Below are 25,685 nucleotides of genomic sequence, written 5' to 3'. Positions count from 1 at the left end.
CAGCTTGTACGAATTTGCAACTACTTTTCCTTCAAGCTTTAGCATTTTCTCCATATTGCACTGTTGTAGAGTTGCTGTACTCTGCTGCATCCCAGGAGCCTGGCACAGCAACCCGCTGCTTGCAGTGCCTACAGCTATCATCCAAAGAGGCCAAACACATGGCATTGTAGTGTATTTCCAGATGTCATTCTCTCTGTTTGGATGACTTGAAGCTTAAGAAGGGTATTTGCTCTTGAATAGGAGAAAAATTGTTACTTTGGCATATGGCCCACCATGGCATCATTCCCACATCTGTTATTGATTAGAAGTGAACACTGGTCAGGCAGGATGTAAAAGTGCTGGTCTGACCATCAAATTCACCCTTCAGGATGAAATACTGCAGGAAATCTAAAGTATGGCATAAACTTGCTATACAGAAGATCTGAAAGAAGGCCCTTTCATGGCTATTGTACAGAAATCTGATGGACAGAGATAGTCTGAGTGATTTCCATATGCTAAGATAAAACAATCTTCATGCAGAATTGCCCTTAGTGGGAGGCACTGGGATAGGTTGGGGAGTCCTTTTGCATTGATTTTAAAAAACATAATAAAATTAAAATAAAATGCACACATAGTTGTGTTCAATTCAATGAGTTTAATAGTTGTCTACTCTTGTGTAATAATCTTTTTTAAAAAGTTTAAGAGCCTTAAATGCACCAGTATTTCATTTTTACCACTGCATTTCCATTTCATGTAAATGGAAGCATGCATTGTATATTTTCTTGTGTCTGACCTCTGAATTTCATGCATGTAATTGTATAAATCCTTTAAATTGTTTCTTTTCAATGTTGTAATATTCCATTGTGTGGTTTACCTCTATTTACCCATTCACCTGTTGATGAACACATGGGTTATTTCCAGTTTGGGTTTGTTATGCATAAGGCTTCTAAAAATATTCATGTAGTGTTTCTTTGGGGCCAGAATTACACAGTCATTGGGTAGATTTATGTTTAATTTTATAGGAAACTGCTAAACAGTTCTCCAACAGTCCAAGTGGTTATACCATTTTATATTCCCACCAGCCGTGTATGAGAGTTCCAGATGATGCTTCACATATTCTCCTTAACATTTAGTCAATCTTGGGGCCTCCCTGGTGGTGCAGGGGTTAAGTCTCAGTGCTATCAAGCTATCACTCTATCACCAGCCACTGCGGCATAGGTTTGATACCCCACCAGGATGCTAACCCACGTGGTGCAACAGACTTCTCCTGTCCCACCCTCTGCTTCCCCTCAGCAGTGTATTTCAGTAGATCCGCCTGTTCTGCTCCCCGTTCTGTCTCTGGTGAATCCTCTCACCCCCCACCTTTTGGCTACACCCCAGTTCTTTGTATACATGAATAAATACAAATAAAATCTTTAAAAAAAAATTTAGTCAATCTTTTTTGTATTTTAGTGATTATGTGATGGTAGCTTATTGTGATTTTAATGGACATTTTCTTGATGATTAATGTTTACTGCCTCCGTGTTTTGAACATGCTGTATCTTCCTTTATGAAGTTATATTAATTCTAGCTCAATAGTCTTTGTTCAAATCTCATTTTCAGAAATTTCGTTGTGGGGCCTCCCCGGTGGCACAGTGGTTGAGCGCTGGGTTGCGAAGCTGCCCGCAGCCTCTGCAGCGCCAGTTCGATCCCCGGCTGCTCCCTGGCCACTAGAGGAGGGTTCTGCATGGCGCGCAGACCTCTCCAGCTGCCCGCTGCTCCCCTCATCAGTGTACTTCTGTCCTTCTGCTCCCCGCTCTGGCTCTTGTGAATTCTCTCACCCTCCCGCGTTTCTGACTGTACCCAGTGCTTGTATAACTAAATCTTTTTTTAAAAGAGAGAGAGAGAGAGAGAGAATGTCCTTTAGGAGGTAAAACATTAAAAAAAAAAGGAAATTTCATTATGTTTTTATGGTTCGTTTGTCATAATTCTCTATACGAGGGTTTTTTTGGTATATGAGCTGTGAATAATTTTTATATATAGCCTATTTGTTCATTGTCTTAATGCTATCTTTTGATAAACAGAAAACCTTAATTTTTATAATGAGTAATTTTCATATTAGTTCACCTAGATATCCAGTTCTAGAAATACTTGTTAGAAAGATTTTTCTTTTCCCCATTGAATTGTTTTGGTACCTTTACTAAAAATCACTTGCCATTGAGTAGCTTGTCTTCTGATCTTGCTCTTCTTTTTTGAGATTGTTTTCACTATTTTCAATCCTTAACCTTATCATATAAACTTCTTGGTTTGTCCAAGATCCCTCTTTTCTTTTAGTTTTTTAATGCAAAGAAATTTTTGAACTTTTAAAACTTCTACAAAATTGAAAATATGCATTTTATGTAGTTTCAGTAATGAGTTGCAGAATATTACTGCTCAGTTTATTTTTGTGTGTTTAGAGCATATAATGTGTGTAAAGGCATATAATTTAGTCATAAAAACAAATTACTTTAAAACTGAAGAGCATTTTGTTTTTCTGTTTTTGTCTTTTTTTTTTTAAAGATTTATTTTTTTATGCATACAAGAACTGGGGTACAGGCCAGAGGGGTGAGGGGTGAGAGGATTCACCAGAGACAGAGTGGGGAATAGGACAGGCAGACTAACTGAAATATACTGCTGAGGGGAGCAGCTGGTGAGACAGGAGAGGTCTACCTTGCCATGTGGGTCACTCCCTGGCCAGCTGGGGATCGAACTTGTGCTGTAGGGGCTGCGGATTGCTTCATAGTGCGGTGCTTAACTCCCTGCGCCACTAGGGAGGGCCTTGAAGGTATTTTGGAGACAGTTATCAACCATTTGAAGGAAAGTCTACCTAGTTTTTATTTGGATTTAAGTCAAAATTGAAGTTCTGGTTCTAATTTTGCATCCTGATTATGTTTTTCAACCTACTATTCCTACTAGGAAAATGTGATGGTTCTATGTAATCTTCTAAGAAATTCCTAATAGTTGACTTTATTAAATAAGAATCAAGTGTATACTATGTTCTGGCCACTGAACGTTGCGCTGGGAATACAGAATGATCAAGACAGACATGGGTCCAACTCTCAAGGGGCTTTGGACATAAAAGGCAGAGACTGGCCTCCTCTGAAACAAAATAAACAAATTATGCATTAGGGCTTTGTGTTGTGAGCAGAAATCTTCTGATATGTTTCATTATGCAGCAGCTGATAGAAATGTCAAAAATATCACCCAAAATGGTGATACTTCTTTCTATTTGGGTAGGACTCATCTGCAACCAACATAAAAATTGCTATTTTTTTGTTTTGTTTTTTTAATGAAAATATGTTCCAAAACCATGGTAAAAGCCTTGAACATTGGAATGAGTAGGTATGTATGTCTGTGTTTGTTGATTACTTAGTTTCTAAATATTACCTTTTAAAATTTTTGCAAAGATTTGTTTTAGACCTGTAGTCCTACTGTAAAGATTCTTTGTTTTCATGTGGGTTTTGTCATTTTGTTTTGTTTTTTTTTTTAATGGTTTTTGTTTTGTTTTAATCCTCTGGAACCAGAAGTGTTAGCCTATGTTTTAAAACTCACATTTGGTAGTGGTACAAACAGCTGTCACACTGAATAATTGTGAAGTCATAATGAGAGTTTCTATTGCTCACTAATCTGTAGGTATAAATCTGGGTTTTAACCACATGTGATTGGTAAAAATTAGTTTGGGGGAGAGTTTATGCTATGTAGACCATCTGTTCCCTGTTCTCAAACACAGACTAAAAAGTTAGCCTTAAAATATGTAAGCCAGGGAACTGAGGTATAGGGTAGGGAAGAATGCTGAATAAAGTCTCTAAAGAAAACACTTAAAATTTGCATTGTTTGTACACCCTAGATTTGATGGCAGAAGCATTAGTGTATGTGGTTGAGAATTATTTGTTGAATTTAAATAATAAATCATAGAGGGATGTTGGTTAGATATATTTCAGTCCTGAGTCATCTTTTTTTGATTTAGATGATAATCATGTCTCTACCAGCAATACATTTAGAAGCTTTTCTGTCAGGTGTATTCTTTTCGTAATGTGCTGGAAGCACTTTGCTGTACCACCGCCTATGCCAGCCATACCACGCAATTAATTGTGAATTTCCTTTTATTTTCCCCTATTGGTTGCCTAGTCATCGCAGTCATTAAGTTTAAATGACCTTTTTAGATTAGGAGATTTCGCCCTCAGCCTATCAGATAAACTGGCCAGCTTCGTCAACTGATTTCTTTGTAGGAGCTATAGAGTTAGTAATAGTGGGTGGTGATGATTTTATGTTTTGTAAAGTGGTTTGCAATTTAAATTAAGATTATTAATATTTCATTTCTTTTTTTTTAAGATTTTTTAAAATTTATTTTATTTATACAAGAACCAGGGTACAGGCCAGATTCACGGGAGGATGAGAGGATTCACCAGAGACAGAGTAGGGAACAGAACAAGCAGACTGACCAAAATACGCTGCTGAGGGGAGCAGCGTGCGTGACAAGAGAGGTCAGCTGCGCCATGTGGGACCCTCGCTGGCCGGCTGGGATCGAACTGGCACTACAGAGGCAGCAGACAGCTTCACAGTTCTGCACTCAACCACCTGTGCCACCAGGGGAAGCCCAGTATTTCATTTCTTGATGATAAAACAAGTTAGAGGCAGGATTAATTGCCTATCTTATGGGCTGCCTTGTTTAAGAATTTACTGTACACCAAAAAAAATGTATCCTTTAAATGAACAGTGAGCATTTTGACAAGTTAACTGGCATGGCTTTGGTCACACAAACAAGTTCCTCGCGTTGTTACCAAGGACAGTCAGTCTTAATTAAAAGCATGTTTTTACCCATTTATACTTCTCAAGGATTAGGTCTAGGACTTCTGACTTTCATATCTTGGTTTCTCCATCATGCTTCCTCTTTCAAATAATTGGTCCTATTGTTTTCTCAACCCTAATTACTTGTCAAAATTTTGATTTCAAAAAAATGAGATCACTATAACTAGATCATACTGCTTGTGTGAAGAAAGACTTAACATATTAGGAATGCTTGGCAGCCCAATGGGTTTCTTACTCTTCTGTGGAAAAGAAAATTTAGTGAGAAAGCAAATGAGACTATTTTGTAAGCCATGATTCAGAAGGATTCAAGGAAATTGATATTTACCTGTTACCCTCACCATGTCCTTAATTCCATTTTCATGTTCCTTTCCATACTGTGACTATATGTGCCCATTCTTTTATAAATGATTGTCATCATTCCACATACATAATTTTTGTAGGATTTCCCCCCACATAGTTTTGTATTGTGTACATTTCTTCAAGTGTTTAATGATCTTCATATTTGTAAATTTGAATGCTTTCAACAGTTCACATTGACATGCAGTTCCACTCTTTGATTAACCATTCTATGATATAGATTGCTTTTCCCTTTGAGTTATTTTCCTAAAGACAGATTCCCAGGAGTGAGTTCACACAGTCAAATGGTATGAATGTTTTTCTGGCAGAGGAGTCATTTTTATACTCCACTAATTGAATGTCAGTATTTCAAAATACTTTTACTTGCTGTGTTTTTTTCTCCTGTACATTACAAATGGGATAGTGGAACTAATGGAAGATAACAAGAATATAGGTATTCTAGAAAGCTTTATAGTTTGAACTGAAAATACATTACCATTATTTTCTCTCCAAATTCACCATCCCATTTTGTTACACTCTGGGAGAATAATGGAGGGCTGAGCGAGTAACTGTGGAGAAATTGACTTTAATACTTGGCTATAGTATATGAAAGCAAACTTGAAAAGAAAGAATGATTACTCTTCATGGTTGGCTATTGAGATATATACTTTATCCTTTTGTCCTTCCTTGCATACCAGTATGTACTTGATCATTTGTCCCACTCACCTAAAAAAGCAGATAATTAATAGGTAAGGTACTTCATGTGCAAAATTACTTTGAGCATATATGCTCATGTAATCCTATAAACAATGTAATTACTATCTTTGTTATTCCTTATGTTAGAAATGAGTAAACCGGGGTTTCTGTTGATAATGACTCTTTACCCAAAGCAATGGAACCAGCTCCTCCTGACTTTCTCTGAACATTTTAAGCAGAGACTGAAATCATGAAAGCCATTCAGTTCTATAGCAGAGTGTTGCATTTGGGTATGAGTTCAAAATAGAATATAACTTAAGATTCCTTCATTAGTCAAGGATTTCTGAATTATCAAAAGTACTTTGTGGTTAAAGTATGAAGGACCAAGGGGCCTCATAATAGGTAGATAAAGATAGAAAGGCTGCTTTGAATCAAGAAAAAGTTCTAATCCCACAGTACATATTTTCACTCTTAATTCCTTTTTTCTCAGAAGGTTCATAATTAGGATAGAGAAGTTCAGGATTGTCACAGTTTGAAAGCTATAAGCTTCATCACTAGCTTTTTAAAAGTATATAGGAGAACCTCTTATAATTATTTCTGCCTAAATCAAAACTTCATTACTTGAATCACTTTGCCTTCTTTCATTAAAATTAATTTTAATTACACTCCCTTAAGCGGACCTGATAGAAAACATCTCGGATGTTTCCAAGACCAAAAGTTGAATCCTTTTACATGTATTTCATTTTAATTTGTTATGTCTGGGCTGTTTTGGAATTAAATCCATTAATCTTAACTCACGATTTCTGTCCTGAGGCAAATGAGAGGCAGATGCTCACATCTGGACCATTGTTTCATTCACATAGTTTAAATTGTGGTAGAAATTCTTGGTAGTGCCAAAGTCAGGAATTTAAAGTGAATCATTGGGTCTTCCCATTGAAGGGGGAAGATCAGAAGTTCCAACTCAATGTAGACATGCAGATTCAACTGTTTGTTGATATTTTAATTTGAAATATACAATGCCCTGGAAATGAGAATGGCAGCGGAAAGAAACAGCGTATTTCTCTCCCATCTGCTACCCGCTCTGGGGCTTGAAATCTTTATCCCTGAGAGGAGAATGGGGGACTCCGTAAACTATTCTTTATTTTTGCTTGGATTTTTCTTTCAGTGCTGGCATAATTGATTTCACCCAGGCTCTTTGTTCCCTGTGTTATGCCTTTCCTCATGCTCTTCCCTTCCACTTTGCTTACATCTTCACTGATTACTCTTTCCACATGCCCTTTTAGGGCTTTCTAGCTTTGATTCACACTCTAAACTGACCTCAAGCCCAGGCTTTCCAGGAGTCCTTGAACAGATTTGGGAAGTTCCATGTTTCCCTACCAGTGAGTGCAGGGCAGGAAGTACAGCTAAACCTACTTGACTTTGAAGCCTCTGCTTAGATCACATAGCTCTAAATGACTTGCTGGCTTCCTACCTGACATTGTTGAAATGATCCTATCCTGGGTCTCAGCTCCATCAGATTGTAAATTTCTTCTGAGGTGTCACATAGTTTAAATCTCTTAAAAACTCACCACTACTCCAATTCCCCTAGTATACACACCTCTAAAATTAACATATATACATATCAGTTGTATTCTCTGTGTTCTCATGCTCAAATGTTAGTTAAAATGATGAAATGTTAAAGTAAAAGTGTAACATTTTGAAGTATTAATTACAACAAAGTTAAGTGCAAGTAAACAAATGCATACACATTTTTAATCAAAAAAGCGTCATTGCCATTCAACTCATGATACTTCTTCTCACTTCATTTCTGGTCTGTTTGAAACAGAACATTATCTTTTCCCCTTTTCCTTAATTCATTATAAAGAACAACAATGTAGTTAAAAGGAATATAGCCTAATCAAACAAGATGATCCCATAATGCAAGGATAGTTCAACATTAAAGGAGAAATAGCCATTTCCATAAATATATAACCTCCCCTCATAAAAAAATCTTTTGATTTAACTGAAGAACAGTTTATAATAAAAACAGGTAAAAAGCAAGTTTGTGATAGGTAGAAGCCTCACAGATCTAAATGTAAAATATATGTATTAAATTAGAGCTGGAACTTAAAGGTAGAGAACAACAACAAAGTATAGTTTGAGGTTGTGGGGGATGCACAAATGAATGATTCTGACATGGAGCTTCAGAAATTCAGCCAGGCACAAAGAACACAAGGAGACTGAGGAGACATTGCCCCTTATCTTTATCTGTTGTAGGAATATTTATCTGATATCATTCCTTTCAGATTAATTGTAATAAAGTACCTTGTTTATACATGCATCTTACATTCCTCACAGATTTAGACCATAAAATGATCAGTTAAGTAAATTATAAATTTACTTTCTGAAAAGGAAGAAGAATACAAAAGTATCCTAAACTTAATTGCTCAGCTAACATAGCTTGGTAACTGGTTTCTTTGGCATGGGGGCGGAGGTCTGTGTTAGATTGTTCTACTTTATTTCACTTGTTGTCAAAAGAGCCCTGGCCTCTGGACAGTACTGACTTTATGTTTTAAGCAAGGAAACTGAACTTTGAGGAGGAGCTACTCCTGCTATCAAAGAGCTGGAGAAGTTCCAGAGCCTCGGTTCGCATCCTGATCTGTCTGAATCGAGAAAACATGTTTGTACTTTAATCATAGCATCATATTCCTATAGGAGAACTATCCAACTGAATGATAATGTAAGTCACAAGTAGGCACCACATGTGTAAAATTTTCTAGTAGCTTTATTAAAAGGAATAGGTGAAATTATTGAATACTTCAATAATGTGTTGCTTTATTTAATATGTCTAAAATACCATTTTAGCATACAATCATAAAAACTATTCAGGTATTTTACATTCCTTTTTCTTTAGTACTAAATCTTTGAAACTTGGTGATATTTTACTTACAGTGCTTCTCTGTCTAGACTAGCCACATTTCAAGTGCTCATTAGCTGTGTGTGGCTAATGACTGCCATACAGGGCAGCACAGTCCTGCATTATGTGCAGAAATCTCCACTTTATTTATTTTTTTCAAAGATTTATTTATTTATGCATACAAGAGCTGGGGTACAGGCCAAAGATGCAGGGGGTAAGAGGATTCACCAGAGACAGAGTGGGGAACAGAACTGACTGAAATAGTCAGACTGACTGCAATACACTTTCGAGGGGAGCAGCAGGCAAGACAGGAGAGGTCTGCGTCACTATGTGGGTTTCTCCCTGGCCGGCCGGGGATCAAAATCGTGTTGCAGAGGCTGTGGATTGCTTCATAGTGCGGTGCTTAACCCCTTGCACCACCAGGGAGGCCCAGAAATTTCCACTTTAAAAACATGTGAATGATACTAAATTGTATAATGTTATAGAAAGAATCCTCGCCTTACATATGGATTTACCAGGTACTTTCTCTACATAACCAAAATTCAGTGCATATTTGTTGACTTGCCTCAGAGGTGCATCTGCTCATAAACTCAAAAATGTCTAAAATCCCATTGTCCTACCCACAAAGAGCTTCCAGAAAGTAGTTAAAAAAAAACCATCAAACCCTAAGCTGGTTTGGTTTTGCTACTGTTAGAAACCAGATTGAATCACAGATTCAACATAGATTTTTATTTTTTTCTTGCCCTCACTCCCACCCCACCGCTATGTGTAGCAGGAGCACGTTTGGTAGGTTTGCACAACCACCTGTCTTTTAATTATTCATAATAAGATAGATTTCTTCAAATATTTGACAGTGATAAGGCTGCAGAGGACAGAACTATTACCAGTTACTGACTATTGCCAAGAACCACTCCTTAGTTATCCAGCAGTGACTTGAGCTATCTTTGCAGTAAGGCAAAGCCCTAGATGCCAAGCTTTCCCTAACAGAAGCTGAGTGTCAGCCAACCAGGGGTGTTGTTCAGGGGTTTCCCATCTTTCAAGAGCATCTTGATCATTGGTCTGTGCAACTCCTGAGCCTGCACTTCTGTTTTTGTGGTTCTTCAACCCAAGGCAAAAAGCTCATAGGCTGGCTGATCATTCTTCAGACTGGGTCATTTAAATGAATCAGATTATGAGATTTAATATTTGAGACATGGAACCAAGTAGAGCCCTAGCATCAGTAAACTCTTTAAAGTTATGAGTAAGTATCTACAGAAAAGAAAAATATTTTACATTCGAATTAACTGAGCATGGCAATGTGATTAAAACAGTTTTTTTAAGCCACAGTTAACTTGGTAGATACCTTACTAATATTTGGAAGATGGGACTGAGCACATATGCCTTTGCATTGCACACTTATTTTTACTTATTATAATTAAAATAGCAAAAGTTAACAGCATTTTAAAATTTAATATTTTTCAGTCTGAAAGAGTAACAGCTGTTTGTGTATGGGGGAGGATGGATCTAGATAAATATAGCATTTTGGGGATGGAAAGTTCTATGGAGACAGTTATAGGAACAAAAGATTTGATGATTGCATTAGTCTGTGATATTCCTCAGCAGTTTAAAAACAAATATTCAGCTTCATTATAGTTGACATGATTAATGGAGTCATGATTTATGCAATATATTGTCTTCATTATATGGGTGTTGATGCATTAATAGTGCATGTATTTTTGAGGGGTGATTTTTTTTTTAAGTGGTGCTGATGGACTCATAGCTCTATCTTCATAATTAACTTTATTATCCTAGTGTCAAGTAAAAGTGTACAACTTTTTAACATTAACACTACAGGCTTTGGGTTAGAATTAGAGTAAGTATAGCTTGCTTATGTAGCAGGTCCTCAATGTCATTTCATTATAACTTTAATGAGAAAAATATTGCAGGCAGAGCCCACTGTCTGTGTGGAATTTGCATGTTCCCCCATGGGTTTTCTCCTACATCCCAAAGATGTGCATGTTAGGTTCATTGCTGTGTCTCAATTGTCCTAGTCTAAGAGACACATACAGTCTGTGTCCAGGGTCAGTTCCTTGTACTCTGTGCTACTGGATAGACTGACCACCTGTGACCTTGAACTGGAATAAGGGGGTTGGAAAATAAATGAATGAATACAAATTATTATTTAATCTTTTCAGTGTTTTGGGTCTTACTTATAAGTTTGGTAATGTTTTTGTAACCAGAAATAAGCCATAGGAATATAGCTCTTGTTTATATGTATTGGTTTATGGTAATATCTGTTTCATTATATGTCATTTTGCTTAAAGTAGTGGTTCCCAAAAGACTATTGATATGAAATGATGACTTGGCTATCTGTAAGTGCTGTTAACATACTTCAGAAGAACTAAATAATTACCTTGTATGTCTTTTTTTTTTTTTTACAGCTTATCAACTAACAGTTGTTACCAAATAATAGTTGCAGTGTCTAGTAATGTTTTCAAATCATGAAAACAGAACCAACAAGTTGGATCAAAAGTGTTGGGAAACATAAATGTATGTAGAGAAAAGTGGGGAAGGAATTTTAGGAAATGGAGATAGTATGACCACAAAATGACTTACAGGAGATTCTCCTAGTTGGGATATAGTAGAACTGTTCATGAGGCTGGATGCTGAAGAATATCAAAGTTTTGTGACTCAGAACCATGAAGGCCAGTCTGTGTAACAAAAATACAACAGAGAATGAGGATTCTTGATGATTTGGTGTCTGGTGGCAAAATGCAGAATAGATTGGATCCCAAAAAGAGTGCAGTTTGAGAAATGAGGGGACTAATCTAAAGTAGTAGCTCTGGGAGTGGGGAGTAGAGAGCAAGTTGAAGGTGGATATGAGGAGGTAGAAGTGGTAAGGCTGTGCTGATTCATTGAGCAAGGAAAGGTGAGAAAGAGAAGACCATTGACATCCAACTAAAGTTGGGGAATATGCCACCTTTGATCATTGTGATTCGCTATTGTCTACTCTTAGGTGCTGAGGGTAGTACAGTAGATAAATAGGTAAGGCCTTTATTTTCCCAAAATGGTCATCTGTTAGGCAAAACTAATGCTTGATTGGTGTAATAGTAATGAGTACAATGAGGGAAGTAAATAAGATCATGGGATGGAATGGTAGAGGGAATAGAGAACAACTTGTTATGCTCCCTCTAAGGAGGTAACATTTGTGTTCATTTCAAATGCGAAAGAGTAAGCCATTTAACAATTTGACAAGAGCCATTTCTAGACCAAAGGAATAATCTGAGCCAAGGCACAGAAGTGGGAGTTACCTTAGCATATTTGAGAAGTGGAAAGATCAGCATTATGCACACACACAGAATAAGGGCAGAACAGGTAAGATCTGAGATTAGAGGAGATAGGCATTGACTAGGTCAGTAGTCTTCAAACTCTTCAGAATATCTTTGAAAACTCTTAAAAATTATTAGAACATCAAAGAGCATTTTTATAGGAGACACGTGCACATACATGCAAAGGATCCCAGACCACACTTTGAGAAAGAGTGAGTAGATAATTGCATATAAACCAAGGTAAAGAGTTTGTGTTTAAATGTAAGAGCAATGAGAAACTATTAGAGGAGTTTTAATAGGTCTGTTACAAGGTCTATTTGATGTTTTTAAATTAGCATTTTGGCTTCTACATGGAGATTAGAATCGCAGGAATAAAAGCAGAGCAGAAAGAATAAGGAAGCAGTTGCAATAGTGCAAGTGAGAGATGACAGTGACTTGAGCTAATGGAGATGGAGAAGTGATATATTAGGATATACTTTGGAATCGACCTGTCAGGATACACTAATGTATTGTTATAGAAGCCTTTGTGTTTCAGAGAAATTGTAGCACAGATACTTCAATAGATGGAACCGGAGAGACATGGGTTTTAATATTAAAAAGCTATTAACTAGCTTTGAACTTTTTGATATAATTTCTTCCAGAAGGCCAGCAAAAAAATAAAAAAAAAATTTTGAAAACTTTATTGACCAAGAAAGCTAGAGATAGCTGCTTCTCTGTCAGTCTCAAATCTCTGGGTTTAGCTGGCTTTGGTTGCAGGTGTTTGGCCAGAACAGCATGCTGCACAATGTTAAGAGGTTGAGGATCAGTAGATTTACATTGTGGGTAGTGGTAACCTCCATGGGAAGGCAAGATGCTAATCAAATGTAATTTTTAGTCATTTCTGTTCATGTGAGAAATATCAACTTGGTGGAGACTTGGAACAGATGGTGTGCAGTTGGAGTAGATAACTATATTATTCCAAATAAACATTTGCTGGAGCTGGGAAGCAACCATCCATATTTCACTGTTCCCTCTTTACATTATCAAGTCAGCTGTGTTACTGCTGCTTTTATCTTGCATTAAGGTTATCAACAGGGTTTTGATGTTGGCAGGCAGTTACGACATATCTTTAAATATTAAAGGCAATAGCATTGGAAGAGACCCTTTAGTTACTTTCAACATGTAATGGTATAATGATTGGTAATACATTTCTGATGGAGAGCCTATCTATTTTATACTTGAATAGTGTAACAGCACTTTCTTAGTTGTTACTTTATGGGCCTTTCAACACCTTCTACCCGCTTTCCTCCATGAGGAAGGTAAGGAAAACCAGAGCTCAAAAATGACTTGTCAAGAGTCCCGTAGCTGATAAATTGGCAGAAGAACCAGAATTCATAAGTCACACCTTCCAGTTTTTCTTTCTTCCAAAATAGCCTACATTTGACTATTTAAGGACATAAATCTCCAGCTGGCTTGGAATTTGGTCCGTTTGTCAAATTGTCCTTTTCATCTTTTCTTTTTGCTGCAAATAAACCTTTTCTTATTTACTATATATTCTGTCCCAGTTAAGTCCTGAAGTGAAATTTATGTGCACTCTTAAATTCTTTTGCATCCTTCGCTACAAATAGCATGTTTTTTCTCACTTTCTTTGTAATAAGAAATCAGTGCTTCCAGTTATCCAGACTGAAAAACCTCAGAATTCTCCCTTCACCTCTTTTATTTACTTGTTTTTTTATTTGCTGCTCTCCCCAGTAGCAGGATACCTTGTAGGTACACAACTGTTTTGAAATGAATGAAAAAACACTAAAATTCAATTCAGGAAAAGCCACTCAACCTCTAACTGCTTTTTTCATCCCTCCCCACACTCACTATTATAGACAGAATTATGTCCCCTAAAAATGTATATGGAGCCTCCCTGGTGGCACAAGGGGTTAAGCACCACACTATCAAGCAAAACGCAGCCTCTGCAGCATGAGTTCGATCCCTGGCCAGCCAGAGAGAAACCCACATGGTGAGGCAGACCTCTCCTGTCTCACCTGCTGCTCCCCTCAGCAGTGTATTTCATTCAGTCTGCCTGTTCTTTTCCCCACTCTGTCTCTGGTGAATCCTCTCAACCCCCGCATCTCTGGCCTGTACCCCAGCTCTTGTATGCATAAATAAATAAATCTTAAAAAAAAAAGGGGGCCTCCCCTGGTGGCGCAGCAGTTGCGCGCTGGGCTGCGAAGCTGCCCGCAGCCTCTGCCGGTTTGATCCCTGGCCGCTGGCGAGGGTCCCACAATGGTTCGACAGACCTCTGCTGTCTCGCCCACTGCTCCCCTCACCAGTGTATTTTGTCAGTCTGCCTGTTCTGTTCCCCACTCTGGCTCTGGTGAATTCTCTCACCCTCCCACGCTTCTGACTGTGCCCAATGCTTGTATAAATAAATAAATCTTTATAAACAAACAAACAAATAAATAAATAAGAATGTATATGAAGCCCTAATACTCAGTATCTCAGAATGTGACTATATTTGGAGACAGGGTCTTTAATAAAAGAGATCATTAAGGTGGACCCTAATCTAATATGACTAGTATCTTCTAATAAGAGGAAATTTGGCACAGGAAATTTGGTCTATATAGAAGTAAGGCAAAGTGAAAACAATAGTTTTTTAAGTTACCTGATCTGTGATACTTAGTCATGGTGTCCTTAGCTAACATACTGTAAAGAATAATCACAAAAATAACTATTTTTCATATTCCATTCTAGGAACATTTCATTATATGCTTTTGACTATATACTTAGCCAAAGAAACCAATTACTGACTTCAAGAAGGGGATCTTCTATAAATCTAGTAGAAGTTTATGAAAGAATATTTAGTATATAATAGTTTCTAGCTACTCATGATCAAGACCGAATATGGGGGCCTCCCTGGTAGCGCAGCGGTTGAGCGCTGGGTTGCAAAGCTGCCCACAGCCTCTGCAGCGCCAGTTTCATCCCCGGCTGCTCCCTGGCCACCAGAGGAGGGTCCCACATGGCGCGCAGACCTCTCCTGCCGCCCGCTGCTCTCCTCAGCAGTGTACTTTGGTCCTTCTGCCTGCTCTGCTCTAGCTCTGGTGAATTCTTTCACCCTCACGTGCTTCTGACTGTACCCAGTGCTTGCTTGTATAAATAAATAAAAATAAATCTTAAAAAAAAAAAAGACTGAATATGGGATAAAAGTCAATATGATGAAAATCAGCAGGCATAATTGTGTTCTCTTTTGACATGACATTTTTTCAGACTCTCTTGTCTCTCTCTCTTTTTTTTTTTTTTTTTGTGTGTGTGTGTGGGACCCTCGCCAGCAGCCGGGGATCGAACCGGCGCTGCAGAGGCTGCGAGCAGCCTCGCAGCCCGGTGCTCAACTGCTGCGCCACCAGGGGAGGCCCTCTTGTCTCTCTTATAGGTATCATGACTCCTCATCTTTCCCCTCCATCATACTCTCCCTCTAGGGCCCTTTACTTGGTCCATAATTCCAGATGTTACCCTGATTTATCCTCCACATCTAATAAGTAAATTCCCACCTGTTGTAATTCTACATATTACTGTTAACACCTCTTTTCCTTCATTCCTGTTGTCACTCAGGCCACAATCATCTTTGGCTATAAAAACTTCATAAGCTGTCTGTTCCTGCATTACCATTTTCCCCTTGCAGCCAGTGATCTTTTTTTTTTTTTTTTTTTTTTATAGAGGCATGCTTTATTTATTTGTTTGCTGGTTTCTTTGTTTGTTTTGTTTATACATGCACTGGGTACAGTCAGAAGCGCGGGAGGGTGAGAGAATTCACCAGAGCCAGAGCGGGGAGCAGAGCAGGCAGAAGGACCGAAGTACACTGCTGAGGGGAGCAGCGGGCGGCAGGAGAGGTCTGCGCGCCATGTGGGACCCTCCTCCGGTGGCCGGGGAGCAGCCGGGGATCGAACCGGCGCCGCAGAGGCCGCGCGCAGCTTCGCAACCCAGCGCTCAACCGCTGCGCCACCGGGGAGGCCCGCAGCCAGTGATCTTTTTATATGAAATATTTCAAGCTTACAAAATAAGACAAAAGCAAATTATATAGTTATGTATCCTTTGTTAAATCTTAATGTTTTGTCTTATGTTTTGCTTCAGATCTTTTCAAAATGTGAACTTAGAAAACTAATTTGTAACTGCCTGATTCCACCCTTTTTTCAATTATAATAGTCACTTGGTGTTTTTACATTTTACTACATATATAAATGTCTCACGTAAATTGCTTATATAAAATATAAATTCATATTTTCCTAAAACCTATTATCTTTGCCCAATATTTTACCCAATATTACTATCCTTTTTATTTGTAGCTCTAGTTCACTTATTTTTAGCAGTTTTGACTCACTGGTTTATGAATATGCCACAATTTAGTTGTCTTTTTCTCTTGTTGCTGTACATTTAACATGTTAGTATTTGCTAATTAAGTTGCACCAAAAATCTTGCCTGGTACTAATAAGGACTGAATTTAATTTATACATTAAAATGAAAAGAAAATAATTATGATACTGGGTCTTCTTATCCACAAGCATGAGCAATCTTTTTTATTTAGATCTCCTTTTAATTATGTTCTTCGTAAAGGTCTCATGTAGCTTATGGTAGGTTTATTCCTTTGTGGTTTATAATTTTTTATGTATAGCCATATATTTTGAAATTAGTTTGTTTGCCTGCTGTATGTAGGAATGCAGTTAATTTTTTAAATATCGGACTTCTCTCTAACAATCTTGTTGAATCTACATGTTAATTCTAATAATTGGATGGTATAGTCTTTTGGCTTTCAGTATAGACAATCATCTGGTCTATGCACTGTTTTATTTCTCTTATAGCCATTTTTTCTTCTTCACTATGCTACTATGACTTGATTCTTGAGTAATTGCTGAATAGGAACATTGTGACTATACATCTTTATCTTCTTTCTGAAGTAAAAGGTGGTACTTTTAATGTATAGGTATGACAGTATACATGAGTTTTTGAAAGAGGTCCCTTTTCTAGTTAAGTGATTGATCTTTATTTCTAGTTTTGTTCAGATACATGAGTAGAAATTGGGTTTTATTGAGTGCTTTTCTACAATGAGGAGATTTTTAGGGTGTTCCTTTTAATGTTAATGTGGTGAATTATCTTGTGTTTTCTAATATTATAGCTAATATACTACCCTTGCTTTTTTAATAAACTCAGTTTGATTGTGATTTTTAAAAAAAAATGCATAGTCGGATTTAGTTTGCTGTTTTTTCTTGACTTTATTGTGATATAATTTACATATGATAAAATTCACTTACATTATGTATATAGTTCAAATTTTAGCTATTACATGTAGTTACACTAGTACATTACAATCAAGCTCTAGAGTATTTTCATCACCACATGAAATATCCACCATGATCCCTAATATTCCCCTTTGTAGTTAGTTTTTCCCCATCAGTTCCAGGCATTCACTGATCTGCTTTTTGTCTCTAGTTTTGTCTGAAGTTTTGTATAAATAGGATGATAAAATTTGTACTTTGGTTGTGAGTTTGGCATCTTTCTTTTTATTTTTTAAGATTTATTTATGCATACAAGAGCTGGGGTACAGGCCAGAGGTGTGGGGTGAGAGGATTCACCAGAGACAGAGTGGGGAACAGAACAGGCAGATTGAAATACACCGCTGAGGGGAGCAGCAGGTGAGTCAGGAGAGGTCTGCTGCACCTTGTGGGTTGCTCCCTGGCCAGGGATCAGACTTGCTGCAGAGGCCACGGAGAGCTTCATAGGTTGCATTTTAACACCTTGCACCACCAGGGAGGCCCAATGTTTGGCATCTTTCACTTTGTTTAATACTTTCGACATTTATCCATGTTGTTGGATGTATATATCAGTTGTGTCCCTTTTGTTGATGAGTTAAGATTTGTGTTTTTTTGATGACTAGTATGTTAAGCATCTTTTTCATGTGCTTATCACCCATGTGATTTTCATGTGCTTATCTTTGGGGGATTGTCTGTTTGGGGGAATTTCAGAATTTTAGTTGTTATCATCGAGTTACAATATTTATTCACGTATTCCAGGTATCTCTATCTAGGGCCATCTGACACTGTTAGAAGATAAAGAGTTGGGTGGCTAGGGAAAAAATAGGCCATCCTTCACAGGTACACTAGTCATCTTTCAGGTTCTTTTCATAGGTTGGTTGGATTTTTTTTTTTTTTTAAGATTTATTTATTTATTTATTTATACAAGCACTGGGTACAGTCAAAAGCACAGGAGGGTAAGAGAATTCACCAGAGCCAGAGTGGGGAACAGAACAGGCAGACTGACGAAATAAACTGCTGAGGGGAGCAGTGGGCGTGGCAGGAGAGGTCTGCATGCCATGTGGAACCCTCGCGGGGGGCCAGGGATGGAACCGGCGCTGCAGAGGCTGCGGGCAGCTTCGCAGCCCAGTGCTCAACCGCTGCGCCACCAGGAGAGGCCCAGTTGGTTTGATTTTTGGAAAAACTTCAGATAACTAGTCTCACAACTTAGCTCTTTTTCATGTTGTTACTAGTCTGTCTGTTTTTGGGGGTTTTTTTGATCAATTTCTTTTTTTAAAAAAAAGATTTATTTATTAATTTTATACAAGAACTGGGGTACAGGCCAGATGCGCAGGAAGGTGAGAGGATTCACCAGAGACAGAGTGGGGAACAGAACAGGCAGACTGACTGAAATACACTGCTGAGGGGAGCAGTGGGTGCGACAGGAGAGGTCTGCCGTGCCATGTGGGACCCTCGCGGGCCAGCCTGGATGGAACCAGCGCTGCAGAGGCTGTGGAGAGCTTCAGAGTGCTGCGCTCAACCGCCTGCACCACCAGGGGAGGCCCAGGAGTCTATCTTAAAATAATTTTTTGTATGCTCTTTGCCTTCAGGGTCAGTAAGTTAAGGGCTCTTTATATTCAATTTTCAATAATATAAAAATGTGGCCCACTGCCTATTTTTTTAAAATAAAGTTTTATTGGAACACAGCCAAGCTCATTCATTTGTGTATTGTGTACAGTGTGTTACAACAGCAGAGTTGAATAGTTAGACAGAGACCATATGGCCCACAATGCCAAAAATATTTAGTATCTTGCCTTTGCCAAAAAAAAAAAAAAGTTGCTAATGCCTTAGCTATAGGAATGTGTTAGATAAATTAATTTTCCCATGTATTTATAACATTAGAATGGAAAAAAATATGTTTTTTTCAATTCCTGTTGATATAATGTGTATGGTGAAGCATTCATTTTATGCTAGTGAACTCTGTCTTCAAGTTTCCTTGTAAAATATTTTCTACAGGTTTTTTACTTGACTCCATTTTTGTTGAATGATAAATTGTAAACAGTTATTCCTAGGTGTCTCTATGAAGCTTACATGTTATTGGAAAGTTGAATGTGTTGTCAGGTTTGAGGCAGAGCTGCAAGGATGGGAAATTTTCATCTTTAAACAGGTGCTATGCCCCTAATCATTTTAGCCAACTTTAAACCAATAAATGCAACAATAAACTTAATGTTCTTTCCTCTGTCTTTAGCAAATTATAATTGTCAATTTTGGAAATGGTTGCATTCAGAACATTTACCTACCTATCCTTGGTAGTGGTTAAAGAAAAACTGTGGTCAGGGAAATTTTTCTCCTGAATTTTCCTTTGGTTCTAATTCCAACTTTAGGGTATTATTCAAGCTATCTCCTTCATATGTTTTTCCTTATGTGCTGCCTGGAAAGCCCACATAATCTTCCAGGTGTGCTACTTAGTGCAATGTAATGACCTCCCTGGCCTTCATACATGATCACATCTCTACTTTTGTGTTTTCTTAGTGCACATTTGAATCTAACTGTTTCCCATTACTAAGGACCCTGTCTTTATCTCTGCCTAAGGCCTGGCAAATGGAGAACAGTCAATAACATGGGATCTGGAGAGCCTCAAAATTCAGCTGCTAGTAATTGGAAACAAGTCAATTATTCATCAGTAGGCGATTGTTTAAATAATATGGTATATCCACACAATGGAATATCATGCAACTGTTCAAAAAAAAAAAAAAAGTTTGTGAAAGTAAGGATTTCAGGTCATACTGTGAAATTATAAACCAAAACAGAAGAGTAACAAAACCATTTGTATGTGGTATATATAGATAATTATCTATTGCTGCATGACCAGCCATGCTCAAACTTGGTGACCTGAAACAATAAAGTTCTATTCTTCCTTCCTTTCTTTCCCCTCCCTTCCTTTCTCCCTCCAGCCATCCTAGTTAGACAGTTTTTCCCACGCATTCATATATACACTTGGCTAACTACAAATCAGAATCACTGGATTAGGTTCTAAACAAAAGTAAAGGTTATTTTTATTTTCTCGGACTGAATACTTTGTCCAAACAATAGTGCTTTGTCCTAGTGATAGTGTTTATGGACTCAACTAGTCCTTGAGAGAAAGGAATTTCTTCTCCTTGAACTTTCTTTAAGTTCTCTGGAATTGAAAAGAGCTTAAGATTTGGTTGTTTCTTTCAAAGGATCCAGTTGGAATATAAAGCATGAACACCAGTTTCACAAAGATTCAGAAATGAAGTCATCCTAACATGATGCCATAAAGGTATGTCACAGACACTAAGCAGAATGTTAGGTGGCTACTTTGAAACATACCCCTTATCCATTGTCTGAGCAACTGCTTGAACTTACCAAGTTTATAAGCGATTTGGTTAGATCTCTCATACATGAAGTATATTCAGCCACTCAGCCTTCAACAAAATTACTACCTTACATTGAACTTGGTGCTTTTGCAAGTTGTTAATTCTTGGATCATTCTATGCAATCTCTCTCAATTTAGGTGAATTGTAAACTTCATAATAGACCCATTTTCTTTCTAAATTTTGGGGGGTTTTTTTTGTTTTTGTTTTTTAAGATTTATTTATTTATTTATTTATTTATTTATACAAGCACTGGGTACAGCCAGAAGCGCGGGAGGGTGAGAGAATTCACCAGAGCCAGAGCGGGAACAGAACAGGCAGACTGACGAAGAAATACACTGCTGAGGGGAGCAGCGGGTGCGGCAGAAGAGGTCTGTCACGCCATGTGGGACCCTCGCTGGCAGCCAGGGATCGAACCGGCACTGCAGAGGCTGCAGGCAGCTTCGCAGCCCAGTGCTCAACTGCTGCACCACCAGGGGAGGCCCAATAGACCCATTTTCATGGGAAAGCATTGCTAATATTAGTTTGGATGTGGTCACATGGCTTAGTTAAGTGGTAAATCTTGAACTTAACACCAGATTTCCTGTTCTCTGATCTTTATTACTGTTTATCAAGCATCTTCTTTATACCTAGTACTAGTCCAGGCATTATCTCTAATCCTAAGATCTTTCCTGCCAAGTAGATCTTATCTCTCATTTTACATCTGTTGAAAACATGATCCAGAGAAGTGCAGTGATTTGATAAAATTCATGTAGGTTACAGAAAGATTACTCACATCAAATGTCTCAGTTTCATACCCATGCTTTCTCTACTGGAAAATGGCATTGCTTGAGACATGTTGTGGGTTTGTGAGTAGTGAAGTGAACAAGAGTAGATTTAATCTGTAAATGGACTCTGATGACTGGTTTTGCCCAGTATCTCAGCTTTCAGTTGGTATATAGTTCAGTGTTCTGCACTTGGGCTGTTCTGTGTTTTTTTATTCTGCCAAGTGATGAATGTTAAAACACATTTCACTGCTAAGCCCTCCTCAGGCCTTTGGCGCCCTTGCTGTAAAGGCAGGTGGTTTGAAGAAAGGCTCCCTCTAGGTTGTTGCACACTATACACAACACATAACTGTGTGAGACAACTGTCAGTTCCTTCCTTCCCGTCTCCCCCCACCCTCCAGAAAGCTGGGTCCCAGATGGAAGAACTGGAAACATGTCAACTGTTCACTGAAGGGCACCGAGAAAATACTGTCAGGAAGGAAAAGGCAAAATGCACCAGCTCATTAGTCCACTAATCAGACAGGACAACCATCACCATCCATTTCACAAAGAAAATGTCCTGGACAGAGAGATGGGAAGGGCTGGCAGATGATATCCCAACAGATTAAATGTGACTTTCAGTGACTGCACATTTTTATCAGGAGATTTGTAACTTAAGGGCATTGCTTCCTCGATTGACTTTCTGTATTCATAATATCTCTTCCCAAAATGTCACTGCCAGCTGAAATATAAAATTAATATTAGGGTTATTTTTGTCATTAGGAGGTGCCCCATTAATTTACAAAGATGTACCGAGTTGCCAATACCATGAATGCTCGTGTATGTATTGTGTTTATAGATGATCTTACTGAAAGAAAACGTTGATTTGAACCTTTGGTATCAATTTCTTGTACTTTAACTCAGTGGTTATTGGAGATATGGTACTAAAAAAGTAAAGTTCATACTAATAATAGGATCATAGCTCAATTTAATGGTGATTATGTTAGTCCTGATCCTTTTATTAACCAATTAGGCAGGAAGTTCCTTTTAATGTGGAAAAGTAACTTCTTAGATATTGTTTCTCAAAATCAAGTTTTGTTCAAATCAGCTCAGACTTAATTTTAATGTCATGACATTTTTATCTCTCTGATTTCTCGTTCTAGAATTCATTGCTATCCAGACTTGTAAAATAACTGCTTGTATGCATTGTCTCTGGGGGTAAAGTAGCCTGTGCTTACTTTAGAATTATCTGTACTTTACATCTTTTTGGACACTGTGCATCATAAATGACATGACTGATGTCAGTGATGTTGACTCCATTTCTTTTTTCTCACTTGGAGTAGTTGAACATAAAAAAAATATATACAGTACTTTATCATTCCTAGTAATTCGTGTACAGCTGATTATGATTCCATTTCCATGCCATGCAGTTGATGCGTACTAGTCTAGATAGGCCCACATTAGCTCCTCCCATCCCTTAATGTGATTCAGTTATAAGGCAAAGTCAAGAATTAATGCAGTTGGGATAAACTGAATTTATAACCAGGTTTCTTCCTTTCTCGGCCCCTATCCTTATTGTTAACTTTAAGATCATGTCATACCTTAATTTGTTTTAGCTTTCTGGGATTGTCATAAAAAAACAAACTGGGTATCAGCAAAATGAGTGATTGAGTGAATGAATGAATTATAGGATTGATTCCTTCTTAGGACCTCAGAGGAAGAATCTTTTCCATACCCTTCTCCTAGCTTCTGTTTTTCCTTTGGTTGCTGATAATCAATCCTTGGTATTCCTTGGCTTATAGATAGCCTCACTTCAACCCTGCCTCCATATTCACCTGGTGTTCTGTTTGTGTACTATGGTTGTCTGTTTATGTTCTTCCCTCTGTATTTGTGTCATGGGTCTCTCCTCTTGTAAGGACACTCTTCATAGTGGATTTAAAGCTAACCAGATAAAAATGATTTCCTCAAGATTCTTTATTTAATTAAATCTTCAAAGACCCTTTTCCAAGTAAGGAAACCTAATTTAAGGTTTAAGAGATAGGCATCTGTGTGAGGAACACCATTCAACCCATTATACTAAGAATCTTCTTAATTTCTTAATTCTCTAGTGAAATGTGTCGGCATTGCAAATTATTGTCACTGTTTTTATTGTGTCATAGAAAACTCTCATCTCCATTCCTTTTATTCTTTACAGTCGGTCCTGAGAAAAGGGTGCCAGCAATGCCTGGATCACCTGTGGAAGTGAAGATACAGTCAAGATCCTCACCTCCCACCATGCCACCCCTTCCACCAATAAATCCTGGAGGACCAAGGCCAGTGTCATTTACTCCTACAGCATGTAAGACCTCTTCATTATTTGGGTTTGTGGTTCAAATTGATATTTGGATCTAAGTGACTGACTGCCATTAAGCCTTCCCTCAGCAGTGTATTTCAGTAGATCCACCTGTTCTGCTCCCCACTCTGTCTCTGGAGAATCAACTCACCCCTCTGTATCTCTGGCCTACACCCCAGTTCTTGTATGCATAAGTAAAAAATAAATCTTTTTTTAAAAAATTAAATAAATAAAATTGAGTAACAAGCAACTGCAGTAGCTGGAACCAGAATGAATGAAAAGAAGTTGGATATCCCAACAGATTAAAAGCCTTAAAAAAAAAAAAAGCTTTCAAAAGAGGGCAGCTCTCCAATGGCAGTTGACCTTTTATGAACACAAAGAAATGGCAGACCATTTGCAGCTACTGTGTATTGCTGAGGTTGGTGTTGAATTTTCCTTTCCAGTAGCTTTAGTAATTGTTTTTTTATTTATTTTTTATTTTTTAAAGATTTATTTATTTATACAAGCACTGGGTACAGTGGGAAGCGCGGGAGGGTGAGAGAATTCACCAGAGCCAGAGCTGGGAGCAGAACAGGCAGAAGGACCAAAGTACACTGCTGAGGGGAGCAGCGGATGGCAGGAGAGGTCTGCGCGCCATGCAGGACCCTCCTCCAGTGGCCAGGGAGCAGCCAGGGATCAAACCAGCGCTGCAGAGGCTGCGGGCAACTTCGCAACCCAGCGCTCAACCGCTGCACCACCGGGGAGGCCCTAGTAATTGTTTTTAATGAAAGATACCAAAGAGAATTTACCTCTACTGTCTTTCTCACCCCACAAAGTCTTTTATGTAGTCAATCATTTGGCCCAATTTTCTTGAATACTTACACTTCGTTAGCTAATGGAAGAAGAAACCTGTGTGTATGTATACACATACACGTACACACATACAAATATAGTATAGAAGATTATAAATTTTAGCTAATTAAAGTATACACATATGTATAAGGTAGTTTTCATCAAGAAATGCATAATACAAATAAACACCTGGGGGGTGGGTATGCACAGTTACAGAAAGAAGTGAATATAATTTGATAAGTAAAATAATGGAAACATCTATATAGGCAGCACAGAGAAGAGTTACTATATCTATTAAGGTTTGCCTTAACATGGAACAATACAGTCTATCAGAATGCTTCTTAATACAAGTGATAACTGAGCTATAGAGGATGAAGAGTTGGGCAAATCAAATTTGAATAAGGGTCAGTCAATAAGAAAGAACAGTGGTCGTTGACCCAACTGTGACTGACTTGGAGGAAGAAGGAAGTAAAGTGGAAGGTTTTTCATGATTAAGGAATTGATATTAAGCAAAATGTAAATAAATGTCAGTTTCCTATGTTAAGTAATGATTAAATGACTGGACTCTTCAGATTTGTCTTAAATCTTGACTTAAATTGTTCATTATGGTTTTAGATATAGATTTTCAAAACTGGGTTTGATTAAGTGAAAATCTGTTGACACTTAGGCACTGGGTAATTTTATTTCAGTCTCAGTGGAGGAGAGATTTACTTAATGCCACTAAGAATTTAGCTCTAAGCTTGTGTTCCAAATTAAAACTACCAGGAAAATGACCGGGAATGTAGGAAAACTAATTAATCTCATGTATTATAATATGAACAGAAATATAGAATGAAAATGTCCTGTGTGGTATCGAGAAGAAATTTTTTTGAATAATCAAGTATTTGGCAGTATTACTCTCACACTGCCTAGGCAGAGAGAAATTGACTGATGCTCATGAATATGCTGAGTGGTCAGGCGGGTATATACTTTATTACAGGAGTAGGTCATTAAACGTATAGCCTAGAAAAAACATTTCTTACATTAACAGAACTGTTTTCTGGTTGTCTTGATCACGTGCTACTTCTAATTGACTTCTTTGGGACCCTAA

At 37.9% G+C, this 25,685-nt stretch overlaps 1 protein-coding gene across 4 annotated transcripts in view; it reads left to right on the top strand.

The window, feature by feature from the left end:
• The window catches only part of CBFA2T2 (CBFA2/RUNX1 partner transcriptional co-repressor 2), a 104,055-nt gene that overhangs the window by 48,642 nt on the left and 29,728 nt on the right, over nucleotides 1–25,685 (top strand). For 2 of the 4 annotated variants that reach the window (XM_037496831.2, XM_037496835.2), the window contains exons 2-3: nucleotides 20,516–20,595; nucleotides 23,627–23,770. In XM_037496831.2, the coding sequence (XP_037352728.1) occupies nucleotides 23,653–23,770 (118 nt within the window). In that variant the 5' untranslated portion in view covers nucleotides 20,516–20,595; nucleotides 23,627–23,652. The remainder of the gene's footprint in view (nucleotides 1–20,515; nucleotides 20,596–23,626; nucleotides 23,771–25,685) is intronic. The other 2 variants (XM_037496828.2, XM_037496820.2) reach the window with 1 other exon arrangement.

This window comes from Talpa occidentalis, unplaced genomic scaffold (genome assembly GCF_014898055.3).
Source record: "Talpa occidentalis isolate TD23 unplaced genomic scaffold, MPIMG_talOcc4v2.1 talOcc4.10, whole genome shotgun sequence".
NCBI lineage: Eukaryota > Metazoa > Chordata > Mammalia > Eulipotyphla > Talpidae > Talpa > Talpa occidentalis.
Note: the sequence above shows the minus strand (reverse complement) of the source record. Positions and strands in the feature narration are given on the sequence as shown.